The 25,714-nt window shown below is 44.0% G+C and overlaps 1 protein-coding gene across 1 annotated transcript in view; it reads right to left on the bottom strand.

Annotated features, from left to right (window-relative positions):
- DHX35 (DEAH-box helicase 35) overlaps window positions 1–25,714 on the bottom strand; it is a 446,551-nt gene that overhangs the window by 26,943 nt on the left and 393,894 nt on the right. The window contains exons 19-20 of the mRNA XM_085619115.1: window positions 16,611–16,692; window positions 13,097–13,168 (exon numbers count right to left, since the gene is read on the bottom strand). Of these exons, the coding sequence (XP_085475241.1) occupies window positions 13,097–13,168; window positions 16,611–16,692 (154 nt within the window). The remainder of the gene's footprint in view (window positions 1–13,096; window positions 13,169–16,610; window positions 16,693–25,714) is intronic.

Here is a 25,714-nt window from a genome sequence, read left to right on the forward strand (position 1 = left end):
ATATGTGTTATTAATGTCCCGGATGCACAAGTTACTACTTGTGTAACAATATATCTGTAAGAGACATTAGTTAGTGATAGATTCCTTACCTTAGAATATCCCCAGCGGTCAGACTGGATCCGGAAAGTTTTTCGTCAGCAGTACCCCTGCGCGTCGGTAGGTGGCATCATGCGGCTCCGCGTCCGTCGCTGGCATCGTAAGCTCTGAGATGACGTCACAGAGACTACGTAGGCACCACCCATGCACGCTGACGTCAGTTCTGTACATGACTTTCCGCGCCAGGAACGCAGAGCTATGCAAGAAACTGACCACTGGTGCCATGAAACTAGGGACCTAAAAGGGATGACCTTAACCCTAGAATCAGTCAACAGAACGGGGAGGATGGGTGGGGCAGTAAGGATTCTATCACTAACTAATGTCTCTTACAGATATATCGTTACACAAGTAGTAACTTGTGCATCTGAAAGAGACATGTTAGTGATAGATTCCTTACCTTAGAATAGATACCCCAGCAATACCAACCCCAGTGGTGGGTCTGCGAACAGGATTACACCAGAAAGTCATGGAGAACAGAACGGCCATAGAAGCCGTCTCTCCGGACTTGACAGTCAAGGTAGTAATGCTTGGTAAACATGTGCAGCAAGGCCCACGTAGCTGCCTGACAAATGTCCTGCAAGGGAAAACCGTGTCCCAAGGCAGGAGTGGCTGCCGTTGCCCTGGTAGAATGGGCACGCAGCCCCACAGAAGGCTCCTTCTTTGCCAACGAGTAACATGCTTTGATGCACAGAACGACCCACTGAGAGATGGTGCGTTTGTGCACGGCCCAACCTTTTTTGGTGTCCACGTAGCCATCAAAGAGCTGGTCATCCACCCGGAACTGTTGTGTACGCTTCAGATAGAACGAGTGTGCACGTTTTGGGTCCAGACGGTGGAGCCTCTCTTCCTCCTTAGAAGGATGCGGAGGCGCAAAGAAGGTGGGCAAAGTGATGGTCTGCCTGATGTGGAAGGGCATGACAACCTTTGGCAGGAAAGAAGGACGGGTCCTTAGAACCACCTTGTCTGGATGAACAGAAAGAAAGGAGGTTTAGAAGACAGAGCCTGGAGCTCACTCACTCTTCTGGCAGAGGTGATAGCTATCAGGAAAGCCGTCTTGAGAGTGAGAAGACGTGAGGGAGAGTTATGAAGGGGCTCAAAGGGAGCGCACATCAGATAGGTCAAGACAAGATTTAAGTCCCATTGAGGCATTATGAAAGGCACAGGAGGAAACGTGTGTGTAATGCCTTTGAGGAAGCAATTAACGACCGGGGTCTTGAAAAGAGAAGGCTGATCTGGAAGCCGTAGAAAAGTGGAGATTGCCGAAAGATAACCTTTGATAGAGCCTAGAGCAGAGCCCTGCTGGGCCAAAGAGAGAAGGAACAGAAGAACCTCGGAAAGAGGGGCAGAAAGGGGATCCACAGCCTTTGCTGTGCACCATGCCACAAATTTGTTCCACATGCAGGAGTATACCGTTTTAGTGGAAGGACGCCTGGCAGCCAGAATGACATCACAGACTTCGGGAGGAAGATCGAAAGCTGTCAACTGTCGCCGCTCAATCTCCACGCATGGAGGTGGAGGCAGGACAGGTTCGGGTGGAGGACCGTCCCCTGCTGCTGCGACAGAAGATCCTCCCGAAGGCAGTCGGATCGGGGGATCGATCGCCATGCTGAGTAGCTCGGGATACCAGTATCTTCGTGGCCAATCTGGAGCCACAAGGATGACTTGGGCCCGGTTGCGACGAATCTTCTTCAGCACCCTGGGCATAAGTGATATAGGCGGAAAGCGTACAACATTCCGCAGCTCCACTCCGACGAAAAGCGTTGCCGAGCGAGCACCGCCTTGGAAATTCCAACGCGCAGAACTGATGACATTGCGCGTTCTCTTTGGTGGCGAATATATCTAACCAAGGCTCTCCCCACTGCAGAAAGAGACCTTGCGCCACGTCAGAGTTCAGACCCATTCGTGATCCATCATGCATCGCCGGCTGAGTTTGTCCGCCCTGGCGTTCAGAGAACCTACTAGGTGTTGAACCACCAAGGTAATGCCTTGATGTTCCAGCAATGTCCAGAGGCGCAGAGCCTCCTGACATAGGGTCCACGACCCCACCCCGTCCTGTTTGTTGCAATACCACATGGCGGTGGTGTTGTCTCTGAACACCTGCAACACACTTCCCCGGACAGAGGGAAGGAAGCCTTCAGTGCAAGTCGGATCACCCGAAGCTCCAAAAGATTGATATGGAGTCGGGACTCCGCCGGAGACCAGAGGCCTCTGATCTCCCCCGCTCCCAAGTGGCCGCCCCATCCCAGGAGGGACGCATCCGTCACCACTGTGTGCTCAGGTTGGGGAAGGGAGAGGGATCTGCCATTGACCCAATAGCGAGTCGTGAGCCACCACTGCAACTGCCGTGCAGTTTCCTCCGAGATCTGGACGTGATCGGACAGGTTGCCCTGACGCCGTGCCTACTGAAACGTCAGGTCCCACTGCAGAGCCTGCACGTGCCATCTGGCATGTTGCACTAGCAGGATGCAGGAGGACATTAGGCCCAGTAGCCGGAGGGTCATCCTGACTGAAACCCAGGATAGAGGCTGAAAGATCGGATTCATAGACTGAATATTTCGGACTCACTGCTCGGGAGGATAAACCCGAAACTGCGTTGAATCCAGAACCGCTCCGATGAAGGGGAGCTTCTGAGAGGGACTCAGGTGCGACTTCGGCACGTTAATGGAGAAAGCCAGCAAATGAAGGAGGTCGGTCGTAGTCTGGAGGTGGGAGACGACTGCCTGGGGCGAGCCCGCCTTGAACAACCAGTCGTCGAGATAGGGGAAGACTGAAACCCCTGATCTGCGCAGATAAGCTGCGACCACCGCCATCACTTTTGTGAACACCCTAGGGGCACTGGTAAGGCCGAAGGGGAGCACTGAAAATGCTCCTGGCCTACTGTGAACCGCAGGTAACGCCGGTGGGCCGGCAGGACGGGAATATGAAAATATGCATCCCGCAAGTCCAACGCTACCATCCAGTCTCCAGGGTCGAGGTCAGTCAAAACCTGAGCCAGAGTCAACATCTTGAACTTCTCCTTCCGGAGGAAGCGATTGACATTCCTGAGGTCTAAGATGGGGCGCAGGTCCCCTTTCTCCTTCTTGGGGACCAGAAAGTAGTGGGAATAACAACCACGTCCTACTTCTGGCCCAGGAACGCGCTCAATGGCCCCCTTGGCCAAGAGGGCCATGACGTCCTGTTGGAGAAGCGCAAAGTGATCCCCCGACATGTGGTGGAACTGAGGTGGCATGGCTGGGGGGGCAGACTCGAAGGGGAGAGAGTAGCCCCTTCGGACGATTTGCAGCTCCCACCTGTCCGAAGTGACAGAACGCCAGTGGGGATGGTGATGTTGAATCCTGCTACCCACCGGCGTAGGGTGCACCCCAAAGCTCGGACAAGGAAGGCTTTGAGGCGGATGCTGCGGGAGCGGAGGTGGACTGACCCGCCCCCTGTGCCGCCACGGCGGCCACCACCACCGCGGTCGCGCTGAGGTTGGTTCTGTGCAGGCTTCTGGCTGAACGAACATGTAGGGGCGCCCCTTCCGTGGCCACGAGAGAAACGAAAGGCAGACGTGGCCGGGCACGTGGTGGAGAGACCCAAGGACTTGGCCGGAGCCCGAGCGTCCTAAAAAAGCTCCAGCACACCGTCTGCCTTATCGCCAAACAGGCGAGTACCACCAAAAGGCATGTCCATGAGAGAACTCTGAAAATCCCCATAAAACCCGGTGGACCGCAGCCAGGCATGGCGACGCAGGGTCACTGTTGTGGAGATCGCGTCTTTCCCCTCCGTAACAGCGTGGGAAAGTACAGCCCGAACCTCCTCCGGACACTGGGGCGGTGTCTGCGCCCCCGTGTCCCACACAGCGTGAGAGTAGCGGCCAAGAGGCATGCGGTGTTGACTGATCGCAGTCCCAAGCTGGCAGAGGAAAACAACTTCTTGCCAAACTGCTCCAGCTTCTTTGATTCCTTATCCGGCGAGGCGGTAGGGAATGCGCTTTGGGAAGTGGAGGCCTGGATGACCAGGCTCTCCGGAGTTGGATGGTTTGTTAAAAAGGTAGGGTCACCCGGTGCCGGGCGATGACACCTGGCCACGTTCTTATCCACAGGAACCCCTGTGGCTGGTCTAGACCAGGTGCACATCAAAACATCCGTTAAGACCTCATTGAACGGAAGCAGAGGCTCCATAGAATTGGCCGCCGGCTGAAGAACTTCAGTGAGGAGGTTGGTTTTGAGAGTGACAGTAGGCAGATCAAGGTCAAGGGCCTCAGCTGCTCTACGGAGCACCACAGTATACGTGGCGCCCTCCTCCATAACAGTAGGAGGAGACTGAAAACCAGGCTCTGAGGAGAGGTTAAGGTCACCTGCATCCTCCGATTCCTCCGCCCACTCCTGTTCAGACTCGCACTGCCGTGCAAGAGGGTCCTCAGACTCTTCCCAGTCGTCCCCCTCCTCCACCGCTGAGGCACAGGCTGCTGCAGTGGGGGAGGGACAGGGGAATACAAAGGGTCCAACGGCGCCGGGAACGGCGCCAATCCGGCTCCATGTCCCAAATAGGGTCCCAACCCGGAGCAAAATTGTCTGGAATCCCGGGCAAGGGCGGATGTGGGACGGATGGGATTCATTGCGGCGCCGGGAACGGAGCCGCGGGAGGCAACGGGGCTGGAGCCGCCGGCGGAGGACCCTGCGGGGCCGGAGCCGCCGGCAGAGGACCTTGCAGCGCCAGGTCCAGAGCCACTGGCGGCGCAGGTGGTGGAGCCGGCGGCAAGCAAGGGCCCTCAACTGGGACCATGGGGCCCGAAGGTGCACCGGCGGGAGCCCGAGGCCTGAAAAGGCAGTCCATGGCAGCAAGAAATTCTTGCACCTGGGCCGGAGTCGCCAACGGACCCGGATAAGGTGGGTAGGCCGCAGGACTCTCAGGCTCCAATGGAGCCGTGGGGGAAGTACCCCTGGTCCCCTCGTCCGGGTCCGGAGACCGACGGGGGGACGTCGGAAAGCGCAAACGCTTCTTTGACTTTTTGATGGCTCTTACCCGATTCCGAGTGTGAAGATTTCGACCCCGAGGAGCGATGATGATGGTCGAGCGACCCCTGGACCTCGAACGGCACGGAGACGACTGCCGGGCCTCCAGCAGCTTTCGGGACTGCTCCCGCAAAGCCTTCGGAGCCATGGCCAGACAATCGGAACATGACCGGGAGTCATGGACAGTAAGGAGAGACTCTATCTAATAATACTCCCTCTTGACCTAAACAACAGTTATTTATATATAAACTAGCACACATAGCACAAAAGTCTATTCTTAATATTTTTTTTATTTTTCGTATTTTTATATTTTCATTTTTCCTGTATAAAAATATAATCAATTTTGAACAGATAAATCAATTTTTCATAAATGAACGTTTTCACTTATACTTTACACATTGTTCATGTCAATTCGATAAGACAAAGATATTCTTTTGATTCATGACAAAAAAAGGAAAACAAAACCCAGGGAGAAAGAACACTGCACATACAAACTCTTCATTCATGCAGACACATATCAGACATTCCGTACACATATATCTCAGTAGCTTTACCACTTAACACATAATGAGTGGTAAGGTAGTCCTAATAGCCCCCAAAAAGGGAGCTGCTACAAGAATTTTTTGTAGGATCTACAAGAAGATTTGGTCAACGCGTTTCGGTGGTATAAGCAAACGTGGAAACCACCTTCTTCAGGACCAGCTACTTCTCTTAGCGCAAGTTCTCAAACCTGGGGTATTATTTAGGGGGACAATATCACCCTACAAAGCCTGCTGTTTGTACTGTAAGACGTTTATATATAAATAACTGTTGTTTAGGTCAAGAGGGAGTATTATTAGATAGATTGGCTTCATTTTCCCCTTTTCTCCCTGACCTATTGGAAAATTATCTCGTATAAAGGGGGTCCCAGTATTTTCTGCAGTACGGAGAGACGCCATGGGGGTCGGCCACTGACATCGTACGGCGACAGGCCCCGCAGGATTTAAACCCAGGCATCCCTACGCGGCACCAGGAGTCAAAGACTCAAAGAAGTAGAGACAAAAGTCTCAAAAAAGTTAGTCAAAAAGTGACTAGGGTATGCGCTCTAACCGGATCTGCGCTTTCTGGCGCAGAAAAGAAAGAATTGACATCAGCGCGCATGGGTGGCGCCTTAGTAGTCTCCGTGACGTCATCTCGGCACTTACGATGCCAGCGACGGACGCGGAGCCGCACGACACCACCTACCGACGCGCAGGGGTACTGCTGACGAAAACCCCCCCGGATCCAGTCTGACGCCTGGGGATATTCTAAGGTAAGGAATCTATCACTAACGTGTCTCTTTCAGATATACCGATATGAGTTTCAAGCACAACAAAAGTGATCAAACAGGATAAAAGCAAGACGGGTATGTTAGGATCCAGGGAAGAATCGCCATTATTGTATTTACAGAGGTGAAAAAATAGTTAAAACATTGATTACTGAGAATGATGAGTAATGCCTGAAAGAAATTGCTTTGTAAATTAAAACATACTCAAGTATGCATAACAACCCCAAAACCGAATACGATTGGACTAACGATAGGTAGGACCCTGCATGCCAGAAAGGCTTGGAAGAGGAAGGAATAGAAAGGATAAGCACCATAATGCAGAAAGACAAGGGAAAAATAAGTACTGCAAGAATACATCAGACAAGACGGTCCAAAAATGAAGACTTTTATTTTTTTACACCTACAGCATTGTGTTAGAAAACAGTTGAGGAAATTAAAATAAAGTGAAACAAAAAAAGTTAAACTCTTTACTAAGGGAACATTTACAAAATTGCTGGAATAACAGAATTATGATTTATGGGCTGTGTTGATCAATGCTATTCACGAGGTATTCAGAAGAAGCCTCAGAAGGATTGCTTGATTAGGGATGCAAGAGTAACAATTATAGAGAACAAACCATGGGGTGTTAGGATCTAGATACCCGGACAGAGGGGAGGTGACTCTGGACGAAGGATATAAACTCAGGTCTACTCGTGAAGACCCACATGGTTTGGGGGTAGTAAGGGATGGAGTGTATAGAAGGCCAGAGGGCAAGATTAGCCATGATGTCCCAAAATTCCGAGATAGGGTTTATGAGGACAAGGATTCCCTAATAAATAAGGTTACTCATTGGTTTAGGTCACACCGTCAATGCTATTCCATTATAAGGGATGACATTAGATGTGCCAGTAGACTGAACAACCCGGGGGCAGTAAATGATACAATTTTAGTCAGATTTTTTGACAAAGCCATTGTATCTGGGCTTTTGTCGATTGACTCTCGTACCTCCCCCCCCCCCCCCCCCCAAACATCACTATCCAGATCCGGTACCAATTTCCATCTAACATTTGAGCTGCCCCACAAAGATCACAGAGGGAAGAACTATGCTCTGGCCCAGGTTGGAAAAATAGTAGACAACACTGACTGAAGCCGGATGGTGTCTTGTTACCCGAACCTAGACAGGATTTTTTGTCCCATCCTCCGAACTCCCAGCTACAAAATAACCTAATATGTACTACTGAATCCTTCGCTGTGCCTGAATCCCCAACTGAAATGTATGCCATCACTCAGAATACTCGTTCCATTGAAGTAGGGTCTTCCCCACCAACTCTTCTCAGGATGTTGGTATGGAATGTGGCTGGGATTTCCAAACTACTATCAGACCTAGAATGGTGTACTTTTATAGACACTTTTGACATAATCCTGATGCAGGAAACCTGGAGCATATCCACCACCCACAGAAGTGGCTACTCTGCCATTGACATCGCTGCTCCCAGGAAGATGCGGGGACGTCCCAAGGGAGGTCTGTTGGTTTGCTTAAAGAATGCAGTAGGGAGTAAAATTAAGCGCCTTTATGTAGACTCGCAGGACATTTTGGCTTTTGAGCTGTCCCTATCCAGTGGTTGGAAGGGGAAATATTTTAATGTTTATAACAGGGTGGACCCATCTGGGGAGGAAGCTGAGACTCTCTGTATATTGGACAATGCTCTAGTCAAGTACTTGGATAACATCCCCACTATAGTGGCTGGTGACTTTAATTGTACCTTTGAGCGCCTTGCTCTAACTGCCCCAGATTTGACAGAAGAGTGGGATAGGGAATGGTCAATCCCGCCACCTAACCCACCCAACGTTAAATGGACGAAGAGAGGTGGTCAGCTGCTAGATTTAACGCCCCAGCATGACATACGAGCAACAAATGGGAAAGCCAGATCAGATCCAAATGAGGCCCATACGTATAACAGACCAAATCATACTAGTAGAATAGACTATTGTTAAATAACTCCTAACTTTTGGTCTGTACTTGATGACATGATAGTAGAAAATAGACTTGAAAGCGATCATAATGCACTTGTACTTTCTCTATCTGTGTTAGGTAATACACAGATCAGCCCAAATGGCCATCGTGACCTGGGAGTGCTATCAATCACAAATAACCAGTGATCGGTAAAGTGGGGCTGGGTAGAAAAGCATCCGGAAGTGCTAGACTTAGTCAAGAAAAAAATATTGGATCTAACAGAGTATCTAGCCAAAATCCCTAGTAAAGATGCTGTAAAGAATTTATGTTTATGCCACGAGCATCTCTTTGACGAGGTTAGGGAATTGCTTAGTCGGCCTGTAAAAGCACGGAGAAGTGGTAGTCACTGTACTGGCACAAAGCAAAATTCATCAAGTTCAAGCTTATTAGTGCTCTAAAGCGCAAGGTGCACCCTGAGATTGTGACTTGTAGAGACAAGTATAGGCGGACCATTACCAGTGCCAAAAACGAGTGTGAGAGTTCGCTATGGCTAACTTTACATATAGCATTAAATGACAAAGATCAACGGTCTTTTTGGAGAGAGGCAATTTACTGGCTTGAGGGAGAGAAACCATTGTTGGGATTTAACATACATCCTGATGAAAGGATGGCTTATTTTGGGTCTCTCTATGCAAACGATAGTCACATTAGTGGTGAGGTGGGTGTTTCTCTAACCAGGGGGGGGGGGTTTGGGGGGTGAGCGGGGACTTCCAGCACCTGAGCTTTCAATGGCAGAAACAGATTTGGTAATTTCATCTTGTTCCCTAGCGCGTGCCCCTGGTCCGGACAGAATCCCCAATGACTTGTATAAAGACGATACATTTCTATGGGGCTCGTTCATTAATATGTTATCAAATTTGATCCTGTCCGGAGCACCTGTACTGTTATCGTGGCAGGTTGCGGAAATTGTACCCATATACAAGAAAGGTGACAAAACTAAGCCATCGAGCTACAGGCCAATAAGTTTAATTGACTCTCTCCAAAAGATCTTTTGTAAACAAGTTTTGGGGAGGCTCAAAATTGGATGACAGAGTTTAAGTGATTTTCAAGTGGGCTTTCGTTCTAAAGTTAGCACCTTAGACCAGGTTTTTCGTTTTATTTGTATCTATTGGAAGGAAGTGGATGTCAAAGGGGGAAAACTATATGTGGCCTTTGCTGACTGGTGTACAGCTTTTGTTTCAGTGCCCCGGGCCAAGCTGTGGACAGTACTGAAAGAATTGGGCCTGCCGCCAAATCTTTTAGACATTTTAATTAGACTCCACGCCTCCAATACAGCTCAGGTTAGGTGGGGCCCCAACAATGAAGTTACAGACACCTTCCCCATAAATCGTGGAGTGAGGCAGGGTTGTGTGTTGGTGCCCACTCTTTTTACTCTTTTTATTAATCGGGTTATTGATTTTCTGGATAGGGATGGTTGCGATGCCCCGAAAATAAACAATAGAAGAGTTCCCGCCCTGTTATTTGTGGATGATACTCTTTTAATTTCTAAATCTCCCCAGGGCCTCCAACAACTTTTAAATGATTTTATTCAGTTTTGTAATGACGGGGGCTGTTTTTAAATGAGGGAAAAACTAAGTGTATTATTTTTAACAAGAGAGGGACAAAACACTCTAGCAGATCCATCAGGGCAGGTAGCACCTTACTTGAACAAGTAGATGTTTTTGAATACTTAGGAATTCGTGTAACCCCATCAGTAAAGTGGGACGTTCATAAGGAAAAGGCCAAGCTACATCAAATCTTTCAATACAACCATATTAGTAAGATACACAAAAAACAGTGTCACGACAGATACCTCCCCCTAGCACCACCCTCAAACCTTTGTACATGGATCTGGCACACAGACAACTGAAACCCAAGGTAACTTACAGATTGATAATGTTTTGGTTTAGGTTGTGGACTGTAGAAGAGCTTGAGTCTTACCGTGAGACCTTGTTAGACCTCCTAAGATTCCCCCGGAAAGTATGGGGCAAATGCCAAGAGTGAGAATGTAAGAACAGCTTTGGGAATCTATTTTAATAGAAGATCTTACAGTCGCAGGATCCACTCTAACCAAAGACTTTATCAAATTTAAATGTTCTCCGCTTTTTGATCCAACCATCGACAAAATTGTTCCGCCGATGGCACAGAAACTTTTTCTGCAGTTTCGTTATAAATCCCTTCCCACTAAACTGTTTTGCTCAAAATGGTCCAGCTGTAATGGTTTGGATGATCTGTGCCCTGCATGTCAAGGAAGTTCAGAATCCATAGTCCATTTACTCTTTTTTTGCCCGAGCTACCAGTCCCTGAGAAAAAATGGATTGCCCCGCTATGTCTTCTAGCGGGACGGGGGCATTACTTAGATGTCCTTAGATTCTTGTGCACTGACATTCGCCAATCCACTGTATTTGGTCTTGCTAGATTTTGGCGTGCCCTTTGTACTAGACGTAGGAATATTTGTATGGGAGATACCTTATCTTAAAAAGTGCTGCTTGACTTGAATTTTATGAAACGTTTTACTACTGGCTGTGTAAGCATGAGCACTAAGCACTTTAACTTCTATTATACATTTGGCTGCTTTTGCACGTTGCACTTTTCAATTGTTCTTGGGGCCCTCCTATTTTGAATTTGTATAAATGTTCTATTGATTTTTTCTTAACTCTTATCTTTTTAATGGCATTGCTGGAGTATGTTCTTTAAAGGAAAACCTACCTGTGCTGTATACTTTTTAGGATCTGTGTGACCGTAATAAAGTTTGCTGATGATGATTAATGGCAAAAAATATACAAACAGAATTCGAAAATGTTAATATTGGATGAAAAAGAATAATAAGGCAATTGGATATCCAACAAAAAATAAATGCAGAGCACTAAACAGAAAGATTTCACAGCCAATCTCAATGGAATGATTCGCAATTCAGACCAGGCATAAAATGTCAACCTTCAATAAATTCTGCAAAGACTACATAGCCTATTTTGAGCCTTCTGTGTAATATGCTTTTTCTGCTCAGTACTGGCTTTGTTTCGTAGATATTGTGTTTCTCTTTAGTGGGCATATAAACTCATAAATGTATTTAGATAACACACATTATTCATCTTGGACATATTGAAAATTCAAAATACTGAAAAATACGCAATTTACCAATAAGTAATGGCAATGGATAATTAATGGCCATAACAAAGGCCTGAGAAAAGAAATAAGAAAGTGTGGATATTATAAATTCCTGTACCATTTCTACTGAGCAGTGAAGACTTTTCAAAGTACGATTAAAAGACTATTCAACACGCTGGTGAGGTGAGTAAGAGCACACCGACATAGGTCATACACTATGGTCCTTCTAGCACAGAGTCATTGGACAACTTAGATGCATTCAATAGGCCTATTTTATAAGGAGTGCCCAGGCTGACTGCTATACACACCTTTACGGGGATTTCAGGGCTACATAATCACATAAGAACTTTAGCTCAGACCTTGTGGGGAGAGGCTCATTATAATCTTCCTATCAGAAATATTTCACGGCATGGCATAAGGCACCTGTCACCCAGCCATCGTGATAAACTGAATCTGCAGTGGTGGCATGCTGTTCATTATGAATTAAACAATGTAAACCAGTTAACATAGATGAAAATTACCTCCTTTGTAGTATCAAAGTAGTGCACAAAAGATCACAGAGCGGTTTCATTACTAGTTACACATATGGCCGCTTAGGAGGCAATTGTACATAAACTGCTGGAATGCGTTTTCTTGGATACAGGGCCATTAGTGGAAAATCTACAATCAACAAACAGAAACACAGAGGATAAAGCGATTCCACTCTACCCTCCCTCTGGTTAAAAAAAGCCACTAAAGCAAAATTTCTTAAGAAGTCAAAAACTGATCTGTCTCTAACATTCCATGGTGAGCTAACCTGTTGGACAGAACAGTGGTGCAACAGCTTCAGGCATTTGTTTAACTAAAAAAAAACATCCACCAAAAGGTAGAAGACTGCCTTTCTAACTCAGTAGGGACAGAATCAACAATTCTGTGACTCATGGAGGATCTTGGACACAGGCTGAATTAGAACCATGATGTTAGGGAACCTCTCTTCTGCTTTCACTACTGTATATCAGACAATATTTCTGCAATAATTGCAGCGTTCACACAGCCTAACTTTCGACATGCGTGGTTTTGGATTGTTTGTTGTATTGGGCCCATAGTGGAGTTCATTAATTGTTGCCATTCCACTATTTGAATTGGATTCACTAACATATCAATGTTCTAATTCAACTTTATTCCTCCAGCCCCTATTCCACTCTCACCAATGCGATAGTTGACTCTCATAAGCTTGCAAGATTGCGGAGTGAAAGAAGCACTCACCATTGCAATCTGCTTTGAGCAGGTCGCAAATTCGAATCTGAGTAAAGCCAACTCAGCCTTTAATCCTTTCCAGATCTCTAAACTGGATAGTATTAAATCTGGTAATATTGACCCTTGCTACTTACCTTGCTTAGAAATAACAAGAACTGCGGTATGACAGACCATATAAAATCAAGTGACCTTTATTGCCCCAAAGAATAATTGTGTCAAAAAATTTACATCATCCGTAAAGGACTTGAGCACACTTTTTCTTTCAATACGGAAATAACAAGCAGGGACACAGACAAAGTATGTTGCCTGAGAAAGCACAATGGAGAAGAGGACATTTTTTTAGCAATGTCAGGAATGGACAAGAACATAAAAAGACTTTACCATTGAGGAGGTTTCTCTCCATACAGCACTGAAGTCGGATGAATGTACAACTCATGGTCATCTCGAAGAGTCCTTAGGAAAAGAAAGGGCAATATTTCAAACACAAACTTCACTCCTTAAGAGACAGGCGTTAAAGACCCAACAAACGAAGCCAACATGTCAGTACCTATTATAAAGACCTTGCCAGTGTGAATAAATACATCTGTAATACTATCTTCTTCTATTTTGTTCCAAATAATACCCAGACTACATTACCACTGTCAATTTCCTTCCACGTGTGAACTATACAAAAACAGCATTCCCCTTTTCTCTCACCTTTACCTAGGTTTCTATCTAAAGGAGTATGATTTTATGGAACTTCAAAATTCTGATTATTAACTATGTATTTTATAATGATTGGCTGTATAATCTATTCTATATAGTTTAATGTATTTTTTGAGTCTGAAATACATTGTTAATGGATTCACTGATTTACTTGAAGGTTTTGTACTTTTCATTCATAAAAGTGTTGTCAATGTTTTGTTTTTTTACAACATAACAACTTCTCTAAATACTTTGGGCCAGATTAACAAAGTTACTTATGACTCATAAATCTACGGGTGCGGAATCCCCCCCCTCGAGGCGAAATCTTCACCTTAAATCCGGAGATTCTACCCCAAGAGCGGGGACTCTGCACTCGTAACTTTACAAGTTACAAGTCCCTTTGTGATGCTGGCCCTTTGTGGAGAAATCACATTAGCCCCTGTGTACTGATGACAAAAAAGAGCATCCTTTAGTTCATGAAGTTCATTCTGAAACACAGATATATTAATTATCAGGCCCTCTTACACAATATCATACTCAACTTTTGCTAAGGAAAAGCAACCATACTTCATCAAGCAAAAACATTTTCCAAGTTAAAGAGGCGAAGTTCTTGAGATAGTGTTCAATTCTGAAGCTCCTCATCAAAAAAGTTAAATACTATTATTTGTGAGATAGTGAGATGGTCATAAACTTAGGCAAGGCTGAAGGGGCCAGGGTAGAACTTCAAGGGAAATAAAGAATAGTGGCCTAGGGGTGGAAAGTATGAGCACAGATTGACAGGCATAGACATTATGAGATATGGATGATGGCAATAGTGTAGGAGATGTGGTGCGAACTTGGGCAAAGGACTTTGGAGGGTAGCCGTTGAGTGAGACAAAGTAGGAGCTGAGGCAGAAGGGGAGGATTATTAGCTGAGGCATATTGAAGAAGAATGTCGAAGAGATGAGGATGGGATGGACAGGGTAAAAGCTAAAGCTCAATGCCTGGAGATACTGGAGCTACGACAATAAAAACTTCAGAGGGTCCCTGTACTCAACAATAGCGGGGTAAGATAGCAGGGAATACACAGTTCAAAATACAAAAGAAGAGCCCCTATTAGAAGGATAACATCTCAAAAGCCACAGAAAAGAATCAGTATTTTATAAAAAAAAATCGTTTTTTTATTATAAAAATATAAAGTTATTGATCAATTTTTCTATTTTCAAATACATCATTCAATTTTTTGTTCAAAGATATTCATTTATAGCCTGCTATTCGTCAGGCTACGATCAACGAGGCAGTACAAATTACAAAAAGACAGAAAAACATATAAACAGTGACAATCAGTGCAATGTATCAAACAAAATATCATACAAATATATAGACAATACAGTGGATAAACATGAAAAACAAACAAGCAGATTCGCCAATCAACAGGTATGCTGACGCACGTTTCGGAGCCTTCCTTCCGCAGGGCATTGATGGCATTTCAAAAGGCAAAGATAAATTCAACTTATTGTAACAAATCGAAAAATAATTCGATGGTGGCTAGAAAGAATAAACTTTTTGTGCCTCGTGAGTCTTATTTGTTAAAATCAGTAGAGGTCTCACGATCAAAAAGACCAGGAAGTAGGGTAGGCGGAGAATATCCCAAAGTCACAGTACACTCCGGTGCAAAATGGGAAGCTTATAAATCCCAGAGTAAATTCCAGTTCGACAATATATATCCAAGGGATAGAATAATAGAGTGGTTCACAAGATGATAGCGGCTCCTGCTCACAAAGTCCAGATCCTAATGGCATAGATAGATGCCGTCTTGCTATGATTGTGATCCAAGGTCAGTCTTTATTCGAAGTAATTTGGCAGCTTAAAATTCGATCATGTATAATGGGTTCCAGAGCAATGGCCTATCGGTATCCCCACCGCCGGATCCTGACCTTGGATCACAATCATAGCAAGACGGCATCTATCTATGCCATTAGGATCTGGACTTTGTGAGCAGGAGCCGCTATCATCTTGTGAACCACTTTATTATTCTATCCCTTGGATATATATTGTCGAACTGGAATTTACTCTGGGATTTATAAGCTTCCCATTTTGCACTGGAGTGTACTGTGACTTTGGGATATTCTCCGCCTACCCCACTTCCTGGTCTTTTTGATCGTGAGACCTCTACTGATGTTAACAAATAAGACTCACGAGGCACAAAAAGTTTATTCTTTCTAGCCACCATCGAATTATTTTTCGATTTGTTACAATAAGTTGAATTTATCTTTGCCTTTTGAAATGCCATCAACGCCCTGAGGAAGGAAGGCTCCGAAACGCGCGTCGGCATACCTGTTGATTGGCGAATCTGCTTGTTTGTTTTTCATGTTTATCCACTGTATTGTCTATATATTTGTATGATATTTTGTTTGATACATTGCACTGATTGTCACTGTTTATATGTTTTTCTGTCTTTTTGCAATTTGTACTGCCTCGTTGATCGTAGCCTGACGAATAGCAGGCTATACACGAATATCTTTGAACAAAAAATTGAACGATGTATTTGAAAAAAGAAAATTTGATCAATAACTTTATATTTTTATAATAAAAAAACGAAAAAAATGTTATAAAATACTGATTCTTTTCTGTGGCTTTAGAGATGTTATCCTTCTAATAGGGGCTCTTCTTTTGTATTTTGATACTGGAGCTACGGGAACAGAATGACAAAACGAGGTGAAAGACTCAATACATTGGGGTACGGCTGAAGGGTAATGTAGATGCTTGGCCTGAGGGGAGAGGAGAACAGTGAGTAGAAGCTAGGGCACAGCATGTCTAATTGTTGGGTGTTGGTGGGCAGAGTATTCCTTGGAACTGATGGGACTGAACGTAGAAATTAGAGGTACAGAGATATACGGTGGGAAAGTTTTGTATGTACTCAACAAGAACTTAATAAAAATACCGTACTGTTAGAGGAAGTGGCTTAAACTAACTCTCCATGTCATCTGCAACCAAATGAAAGGGCAGCTCAGCTGGCGATATGCACCCTGGTGGTTGAAAATTAAAGAGTTTGATGCAGTCTTTGCTGAGTAAAAAACGATTTCAGTTTGCATGAACCAGGAGGGCAAAAAGAGAGACAGGGGACCCAAAAACTGAATATTTGAGGATTCTGTCCAATACACTCTATTTAACTCTATATAGAACAACAGTCTGAATCTACTACTCAGGAAGAGCTGACAGTATTCAGTACCTGTATACTCCTGTAGAGTGCAACTTGGCTGCATTAGCAAAGAACCCCAACACTATACACCTGAGAATTGGATCTGGATCACCTGAAAAAATAAAAATAGAAAAAAGATTTGAGAGTATACCATGTGAATCTGATGTGGAATCTAAATCAAGGGATTTATTTCAAAACAGCATCACTTTTCGTATGTCAAAATATGCATGGGGCTAGCCTTAGCTTTCATGTGGAGACCGAATGAAAATACCTATGTAAGTTTTCAAATAAATCAAACATTTCATGCTACAAAAGCAGTAGAGAGAAGGGGGCTTGCTTCACCCATTCCTACAGAATTGTTGAAATGAATAAACATTGTACACTCTTAAAGGTCACTGTAAACTGGTGTATGTTTATGATATACCCTTGAGGGAGGAGCTGTGGTAACATTTATATAGCGCTTCATATTCATTGTGCTGCATCAAAGTATATTACTGATACAGGCAGCACACTTCACAGTGGTGTACATTTGCGGTGGCCATGTTGTATTTGCTCTAAGCCTGTGTAGGAAGGTTTTGGTGTTGTGCATGAGTGATTACAGAGGTGTTCTCTACTACCCTGACTCATGGTGAAGTGCTCACCCATGCGATGAAGGCGGGGAATGTGAGGGATAGGCACACTCATGCTATGATTATATTTCTCTTTTATATACAAGATCATTGTGCAGGTCCTACAGTAAGTCTGCACTGAATTTATAAGGCTTTCTTTCTTCTATTTTTCGAAATCCACCTGCAGTTCTGGCTATGTCCTCTTTAAGGATTGTCAGTACAGGATGAAGAGGAGACAGGTAAAAGAGGATTAGGAGATAGAGCTCTGCCTCAGCAAACTATAAATTATGGTAATTATTGCTGCGTCTATATTGTGATTATTTTGTTCTCACCATGTATCACAATGTCACTGAGCCATGTTGTTTTATTCATGATATGTTTTGATTGTATTGTGGGAAGCGTAAAAAGTACAAATGTTTTTGATTGTACTTAATATTTGATAAATGACGTTAAATATACTAAATTATAACAAATGTTTATGTTGTGTAGGTGTATTTACCAAATTGCTTTTTCAAATTCGTGTTTTCATTTGTTTTTCTAAAGAAAGGTGTTACATAGGTTTTTTTTCATATGATAATTTGAAGAAAAAAAAAAAAAATTCCCATGTTCAAAGGGATTGTACTTCGACCCTTTTTTGTTACAGATGTTTAAAGTTCAACATCACATACAGTTCTTCTGTCGTAGAATTGTGCTACCCAACAGAACACATTGTAGCTTATAACTCTATACCCAGGTTCTGAGGGTCACAGGGCATCCCCATTATATTTAAAGGTTAAGTGAACTATAAAGGCATCCCTTTCTTTGCATTAGTTTTGGATGTCTGATTGTAACTTATATTAGTGAATGGCTGGTCTTACATAACTGGACTGTATTACAGTCCTTCAATCCTCTATATGCAGCACAAATTTTCTTTTCTTGGTTGGGATGGATTATGTTAAAGCCCACTTAAGCCCACTCTATGTGGAAGGTTGCTTCTCTACTTAGCTATTAATCGCCTTTGGTACTTTTACCTGGTCAGGGATATAGGTGCTATGGCTACATGCCTGTTCAAGTAAAATTCCATTCACACGTATGATAGCAAGACTCCATATTGTTTGCAAGTGTGTATGTATGCTGTTTGCATTAGGATCAATTTTGCATTGTTCCTAGTCCTACATGGCAGAAGATGAAGTTTATGAAACAGCCCCCATACAGTGTAAGTGTATTGCTGCATTGTTGAGGAGGAGGCTGCAACTCTAGACATAGAAGTGTGCAGGAATGGAGTGTCAGGATTGCTTTTTGAAAATTGTATATGACATCTTAGCAAAGATTTCTTGGTCAGTGCTTTCAGAAGATACAGTAGCTAGTGAACGAGATTTTCCAAGGACAGCTAATGGTGTGCTTTGATTGGCCAATCTGAGAGCCAATTGAAGAACTTCGCACTTATTGTGCTCATGTTGTGTGTAATCCTGCTTGGAGCTAGCATCATCACTACCTGCTGTGAGGACATATCAGCTCGCACAAAGAACTTATCTGCGCAACAGAGTAAAGATTAACCATGGAAATAAATTAGGTCAAACCATTTTCTAAACCCATACAGTGGATCCACATTATCTGTCTGAAAATGCTGTATGAAAGTGGGTCCTAAACATCCCAACTTTATTCCATTTCTAACTGCTTCACTTCCCGAGGAGAAGAGCTGCCATGTTCCATGACTGTTATAACTGATGGCCAGTGTCCCGAAGGTGAAGAAACATCGCCCGGTTTTTGCAAACCATGCTAGAAGATATGAGTCTATCAGTGGCCCTGAGAAGTGCCAGCCAGCTGAAAGTGGATGGAAGAGAGTCTAGTCCTGCAGGAGTCGGTCTGCTTGTGATGGAGAACCCAGCTGCTGAGCCCACAGTGAGAAGTGGTCCAGAGGGAGCGTGGGAAACATGGGAGAGTGGCATAAGGCCTATGAAGTACCCGGGGTACTCCAGTCTACCTGCCCAACTGTGAGTCAGGTTTGAATGAGATGATCATATCAGATTTGCCAGTGTCAACAACAAAGTAAAGATTGCCTTTTTCCAGGCACCACAACAGAGATAGGAGCAGATGTCCTGAGCTGACTCTACTTTCATTGCACTTCAGCGATTTCACCAATGCCAAGGACCGAAGGAGGTAGATCCTTCTGCTACATCCGCTGGAGCAGACTGATGGAGGTGTCTTTGTGGAGCTGTTGCCATGCTTGTTGGCTGACCGAGTATAGAAAGAGGTCAGGTTGCCTCAATGAGCACCAGTGAGCACAACAGCTTGCCCAGTGCCCGGTACACCAACACACTCACGCTCTGTAATCCTGAGTGTGCCACATACTATGTAATTCAATACACCTGAAAGGCAATAACTGTGAACTTTAGGCTAACAGAGTTTCATGGGATGGATTATCGAACATTACTATTTCCTCAAAACAACTGAATACCTATTTGGTACAGACTGACCCAAAGGTCACAGAATGCTAGGAAGCTGCACTGTTACAACATAGTGAATCTGCACCTGATCTTTAATTGTGATTAATTCTATGTTATAATTCTGTAAAGAATACTGCATATCCTGCAGTGTACCCCAATAGATTCAATTACTCTGCATATTAACATATTGAATTCTGCTTTAACTAAAATATGTATATTTTTCTAAAAACTAAAGCATTGGCTGAACATTATTGCATGTATTGTGGTATTGTGTAAGTTCAGAATCTCTGCTCTCCATCTCCCTGAGATGCCTTGAACTGCTCACCCACGCTACCGTGCGAGACACGTGAGAAAAGGGGGCATTTGGCCCAACTGGCAGAGTCATACTAAGACAGGCCCCAGGATACCATTACCAACTGACCTCAGCCACCATGGTTGGGGCTCAGTATCCCGTCTGCCCTGTGAAAAACCCAAAATGGGTCTAAGATACATCCTTGCTGAATTTAAGATGACCCTGGACATTTCTTGCACTGAGGAAGATGTTTCACCAACAGATAAAGGACTTAAAATAACTTGCCGTACTAATAATGAACAGTGTTTTATTTTGGGAGTATCGTTCAAGTCAATATGTGAGTACATCATGCCTTCTCCTTGAATATCAGTGAGGATGATTGGGAGTGTTAGATCTGTCAGCCTTAAGGTGGACTTCCCCCCAACCTTTTGCCTTCCTCCTCCTTTTTTACTGACCTCCTTTGTACTGGCCTTACAACTATGGACTTTACCACTGCTAACCAGTGTTAAAGTGCATGTACTCTCTCCTTTAAACATGGTAACATTGGCTTATAACCAATTGGCATATTTAAATTACTTATAAGTCCCTAGTAAAGTGGCACTACCAGTGCCCAGGGCCTGTAAATTACAACTAGTGGGTCTGTATCATTGATTGTGCCACCCCTTGAAGTAGCCCTTTAAACAAATCTCAGATCTGCCATTGCAGCCTGTGTGTGCAGTTTCAAACTGCCATTTTGACCTTAGCAAAATAAACCTTTTGCCAAGCCAAAACCTTTCTTTAAGTACTTATAAGTCATCCCTAGGGTAGGCCCTGGACAGCACACAGGGTAGGGTGCAATGTATTTATAAAGTTAGACATGCACTTTTAAGTTTCATATGTCCTGCTAGTGAATAAATACATTTGTTTTTCACTACTACAAGGCCTACCTCTCCCAAAGGATGACATTGGAATTACCTTCTTACATTCTCTAAATTTTCAAATGGGAATATTTAACCAGTTCATGTTTGGTGTCTCTGTAATCACAATGTAAAATCCTAACTTATGGCGAAGTCTGATCTTAAATTGTAATTCTGAAAATTACACTAAAATGACAAATTTGAAAGTTGGCATTTTCCTGACTTAGCCGTTTAGTGCCTGCAGCCTGTACCTTGGTCACATGACTGGGTGTAGCTGACAGTTGAGCTTTGTGTATTGCTTCAAAACAGCCACACACAATAGGGAGCGCTTAGGTTTGCCTGGATGGGCCATCACTGGCAGGATGGAAGGGAGGAGCTGGGCACAGCCCCACGTCCACTTGAATAGGCTGTGTCCTGCCTTAACACAAAGTGCTGCATACCCATTGTAGTTAGCCTGGAGCCATGACAAGGAGGAAAAACATCTGGGGAATTCAAAGGGAAACCTCTAGAGGCTTCTCCGCCACTTCAAAGACACAACTGGGTATACATACTGGACTTCAGACACCAACTCTTCAGTACACTTCTGGACCTGTGGACACTCTACCTGGAAGGACTGCTGTGCTGCCACAAGAATTGCCACTCTGTTTGACTGCTTCTCTGAAGGAACTGCTGCCCTGCTATGCTGACCTGCTGCCCTTCTGCCTGGGGAAGAAGAACTGGACCTACAGCTTCATCTTAAACCCAGGACCCCCGAGTGACTCCATGGGCTAGTCTGCTGGCCTCTTGATCTGAGCCTCAGGGACATATAAGACTCACCTAACATCCTGCACAGGCCCGAACCCTGCTGCAGTGAGCTCCTTACCTCCAAGTGCTGCCTCTTAGGTCCTGGGCCCTTGTTGTGGCTCAGGGGTGCTGAAATAAAGCTTTTGGGCACTTTGCAACCACAAGCAGGTCTGTTCACACAGAAACCTTGTTGCTTCTACCACAAATCAGCGTGAAGGTCCGTCAGCCCGACTCTTTGTACTGAAGCATTGACCTCTCACTGGTACTGCCACCGCAAAGCTCAAGCAACACCCACCCACGAAACCAGACAGCTGCTTGTGTTTCGCTGACAGTCTCCCGGAATGCTCGCTCTGCTCCTCGCAGCCCTCTGCAACCCGAACGAGAATCTTGGCATGAACTTGAGAAGGTAAAATTTCAGTGGGACCAACCTGGAACTGAATAGGATCTGCACTCCATCGCGGTCAGCTGAACCTTTGGCTTTGACCTGGTCCAGCGTGACCAGATAACAGTGGTTGGCGCTTTGTGAACCTTAGGCGCCACTTTACACTTTATTCTTAAAAAATTCATATCTTAAATTCTACTGAATAGATTTTTGTCATTTTGGTCTTGTTTTATTTATTCAATTTGCTCTATTTTTCTAATCTAGTGTGGGATACTTTTGCGGTGTGTTTTCACTGTGTTACTGTTTGAAGTGTTGAGCAAATATTTTGCACATTGCCTCTAATTTAAGCCAAGTTATCAGAGGGTTAAGCACAGGTTAATTTGGGCTTTATTTGTACCTTATCCTGACAATGATTGTAGTTGCTGCTTGACCAGGGCTCACACACTAGTCAACCAGTAACCACGTTTCTTACAAGGTGTACATAGAAAGAGTGTCGCTGGATCTCTGCAGTCAATGTAGTGCTTGGAGAGCACTTAAATACCAGTTGTTTGGGTAGTCGACCACCAAAATTGCAAGGGTGAGAAAAGCCTGCAGGAGGAGAGAAGATGCATTTCCTCCTCATCGTGCAGAAGGTACACCTTTAGTTTGTGAAGGTATGAGTAGTTTGAGTCTCAAAACACTTCAACGTTTCTTACTTCCCGAGACTTTGCTGTTTGAGCCTACAGCTCTTTGGGAAATATTTTAGTTATCGAACATCCGTTCCATTGAGCACAATTCATGATCTCATTTTTCGCAGAGTTAAGCATGTTAGATATTTGATTATCATCCATATATAAGTTGCAAAGGCACTCATCAGGTCCAGATGTACTAATGTCCAAAGGCTTTCCAGTTTTAGAATGATTTGCTTGCATTCTCTGTACTTGTAACTTATGATATAGAAAGCTCTGATAAAGGTCCAGTAAAGGGGGGCAGGGAGCAGGGTAAAAACTGAACAAAATTATTTTAAAACAACAAATGAGCCATGTGGAATGCCCTAATGAGGAGTGGGAGGGGCAGAGAAGAAAAGTGGCAATGTTACGAAGCTTTGCTAATCTTTGAGATAAGAGATTTATTCTTAAATGTTTACTTGTATGCTTACCTCTTAAAGTGTCTGTGAAGTATCTGATGATGAAGTCAAAATATGAGGATAGGTCCAGAAGTAGTGGCACAACCACTCCATCTTTGCCACTGTTAGTTGCAGATCATGCTAGATGGCTAGTAATGCTGTCTATGTGCCCCTGCAGAAACCAAACTGAGAAAAGATCGCTCTCCTAATAAAAGTGGATATCCGTGTTTTATTTACACAGGTTTGATGATTCGATGTTGTTTACGAATTTCACCCGAGAGGTATGTAGTTGTGCTTAAATATGAGAGAAAGACTTCCCAGTGTCGGTGCAGTATGAATTCTAAGATTAGCACCAGGCCAGGGTTTCAACCTATTGATGGGCCCTTTCTGCTTAGCAAGTGGCTGAGCTGCACATTTTTATGCTGTGTGCCTTATTTGGTACACCCAACATAGACAAATCAAAATAAATCCATCCTTAAACTTCCATTCTTTTGGAGTCGGATCCAGCTACATAAAACAATAAAATAAATAAAATTCAACTCAATTTGACTGATTTTACTACACTAGGTACCAACAGAAAGGTACTATATGAAACTCAGTTTAATGGAAAAAACGGATATGCACACATTTTAAAAGGTTTAAGTAAAATGTAAATTAGAGACTGCTGGGAACTAATGTATTTGATCAGCAATCCAAAGGCAATGATAAAATAGCCGTCCCTTCCTCATTTCAACTGTAAATGATTTGCATCTCGGAACTATGAAAAGGGAACTTGCAGACAAATCACAGAGCAATCTATGATGATGCTGTGTTTTTATCTGAAAAATCTGTAGCATCATATTAATGTAACATCCTCTGCAGTTGAGCTGATGGCCAGAGTGATCATGCTAAAGCACAAACTGCCCCTTTCAGTCAGATATACACTGGCCTGCCTCGTGATCCCATCAGGGTGAGCACCTTGGAATTGTCCAAAGCTAACCCCATCTCTGCAAGTCCAGTTTTGGGTTGTGGTTGCTATCTAAAGTAAGTGTTTGCCCTTAAAAAGAAATCTTAATTACTTAAAAAACAGGAAAATACCCTGCTATAAGCAAATCATAGTTCATATCATGCACCTATTCATACAACATAACCACATGCGTTATGATTGTGAGAAAGTGGCTCTGTATATACTGTTCCTTAATAGGTACAGGGTGTACAGAGTCCACAGTCCCCCAGGGTTTGACAGAGGCTAAAGTTAGATATAACCTTACTCTCTAAAGTGGTAGCTTGGTCGAGCAGTAAGGCAGTATCAGAGGACAGTGTAAAGCATTTGTTGTACACACTCAGTCAGCAAATGGTCTCACACACTCAATAACTGAACTCTAGGCCAATGGTTTATATATTAAAAAATATATGCTTGTTTTATTTTAGGACCAACACTTGGATTTAAAATATACTTTCTCAGAATGAGATGTTTCATATAAATACTTTTGCAATATGCAGTTGACTTTTGTAAACAGTTACAAGTGGTTGCAATAGGCAACTCTATTTTAAACACAACAATGCATTGAGCTCAATGGAAAATTCAAGTTATTTGCAACAGATTACTTTTTAGATTACTTTTGGAATTCCAGGACTGGATCCTAGATTCAGTCCTGGGTCAGTACTCAGAATCAAGTGAAGAAAGTCAACTTAATTACTGTAATGATTTTTAAACAATATTTAGCTATTTTAAAAGTTGACACTTAGAAAATATTTCAAAGAAAACAGTCAATGATTCCCTATGGAAGAAAATTCAAGTTGCAGGTACAGTATGTTCTCGTTACTTTTGTAATCCAGTACTGGGTGCCTAGACCCAGTACTGGGACCTTTATCCAAAACAGGTAAGTAATTACGTTTTCAGATATTATACGATTTTTGAAGTATATTTAAAGATTGCAGAAATTGACACACAAGAAATTTCACAGAAAAACAGTCAATGATTTCCTATGGAAGAAAATTGGGTTACGGGTAAGTACAGTTGTAAGTATTTTTCAGAGTCAGTGCTGGGCACCAAGATCCAGCACTGGGAGCTCACCTAAGAGCAGGTGAGTAATTTCGTTTTCGTTACTCAGCTGATTTTTGGTGAATATTTTAAGATTTGAAAAGTCCACAATTAGAAGAAATTTCAGGAAAAAGCCAGTCAATGTTACCCTATGAGGAAAATAGAGTTATCGGTTTAAAGGTAAGTACTCGACTGGCAGAGTTGAGGTTCTGGGCATAGACTCAGGGGTCCCCCAGGGTCAGGTAGGTACAGTTGGTTCACCCTCAGCGACTCTAGGGCGGCCGGGTGCAGAGAGAGTTAGGCCCAATGTTATCCTATGAGGGATAGGGGGGCCTTGGTTGGTGGCTGCTGACTGGCAAGCCACGCGGCTGTGGGAGCTGGGCTCCTGGTCACTTACTCAGGGCAAGTGGGGAAGTAGGTAGGTGTAGAGCTTTCACTGCCAGGGCCACTCGGGCGGCTGGGTGCAGGGTGCTTTTGAGCCTTCGGGTGCTCAATTGATTTCAATGGGAAATCTCCGGTTTAGAAAAAGACTGCAAGCTCGGGGACGAGGATTCTTCAGGTGCCACCACCACTTTGATAGGTAAGTTGGGTTGTTGGAGGATAGGTAGGTACCCCGGGA

This window comes from Triturus cristatus, chromosome 7 (assembly GCF_964204655.1).
Source record: "Triturus cristatus chromosome 7, aTriCri1.1, whole genome shotgun sequence".
In the NCBI taxonomy this organism is placed as follows: Eukaryota; Metazoa; Chordata; class Amphibia; order Caudata; family Salamandridae; genus Triturus; species Triturus cristatus.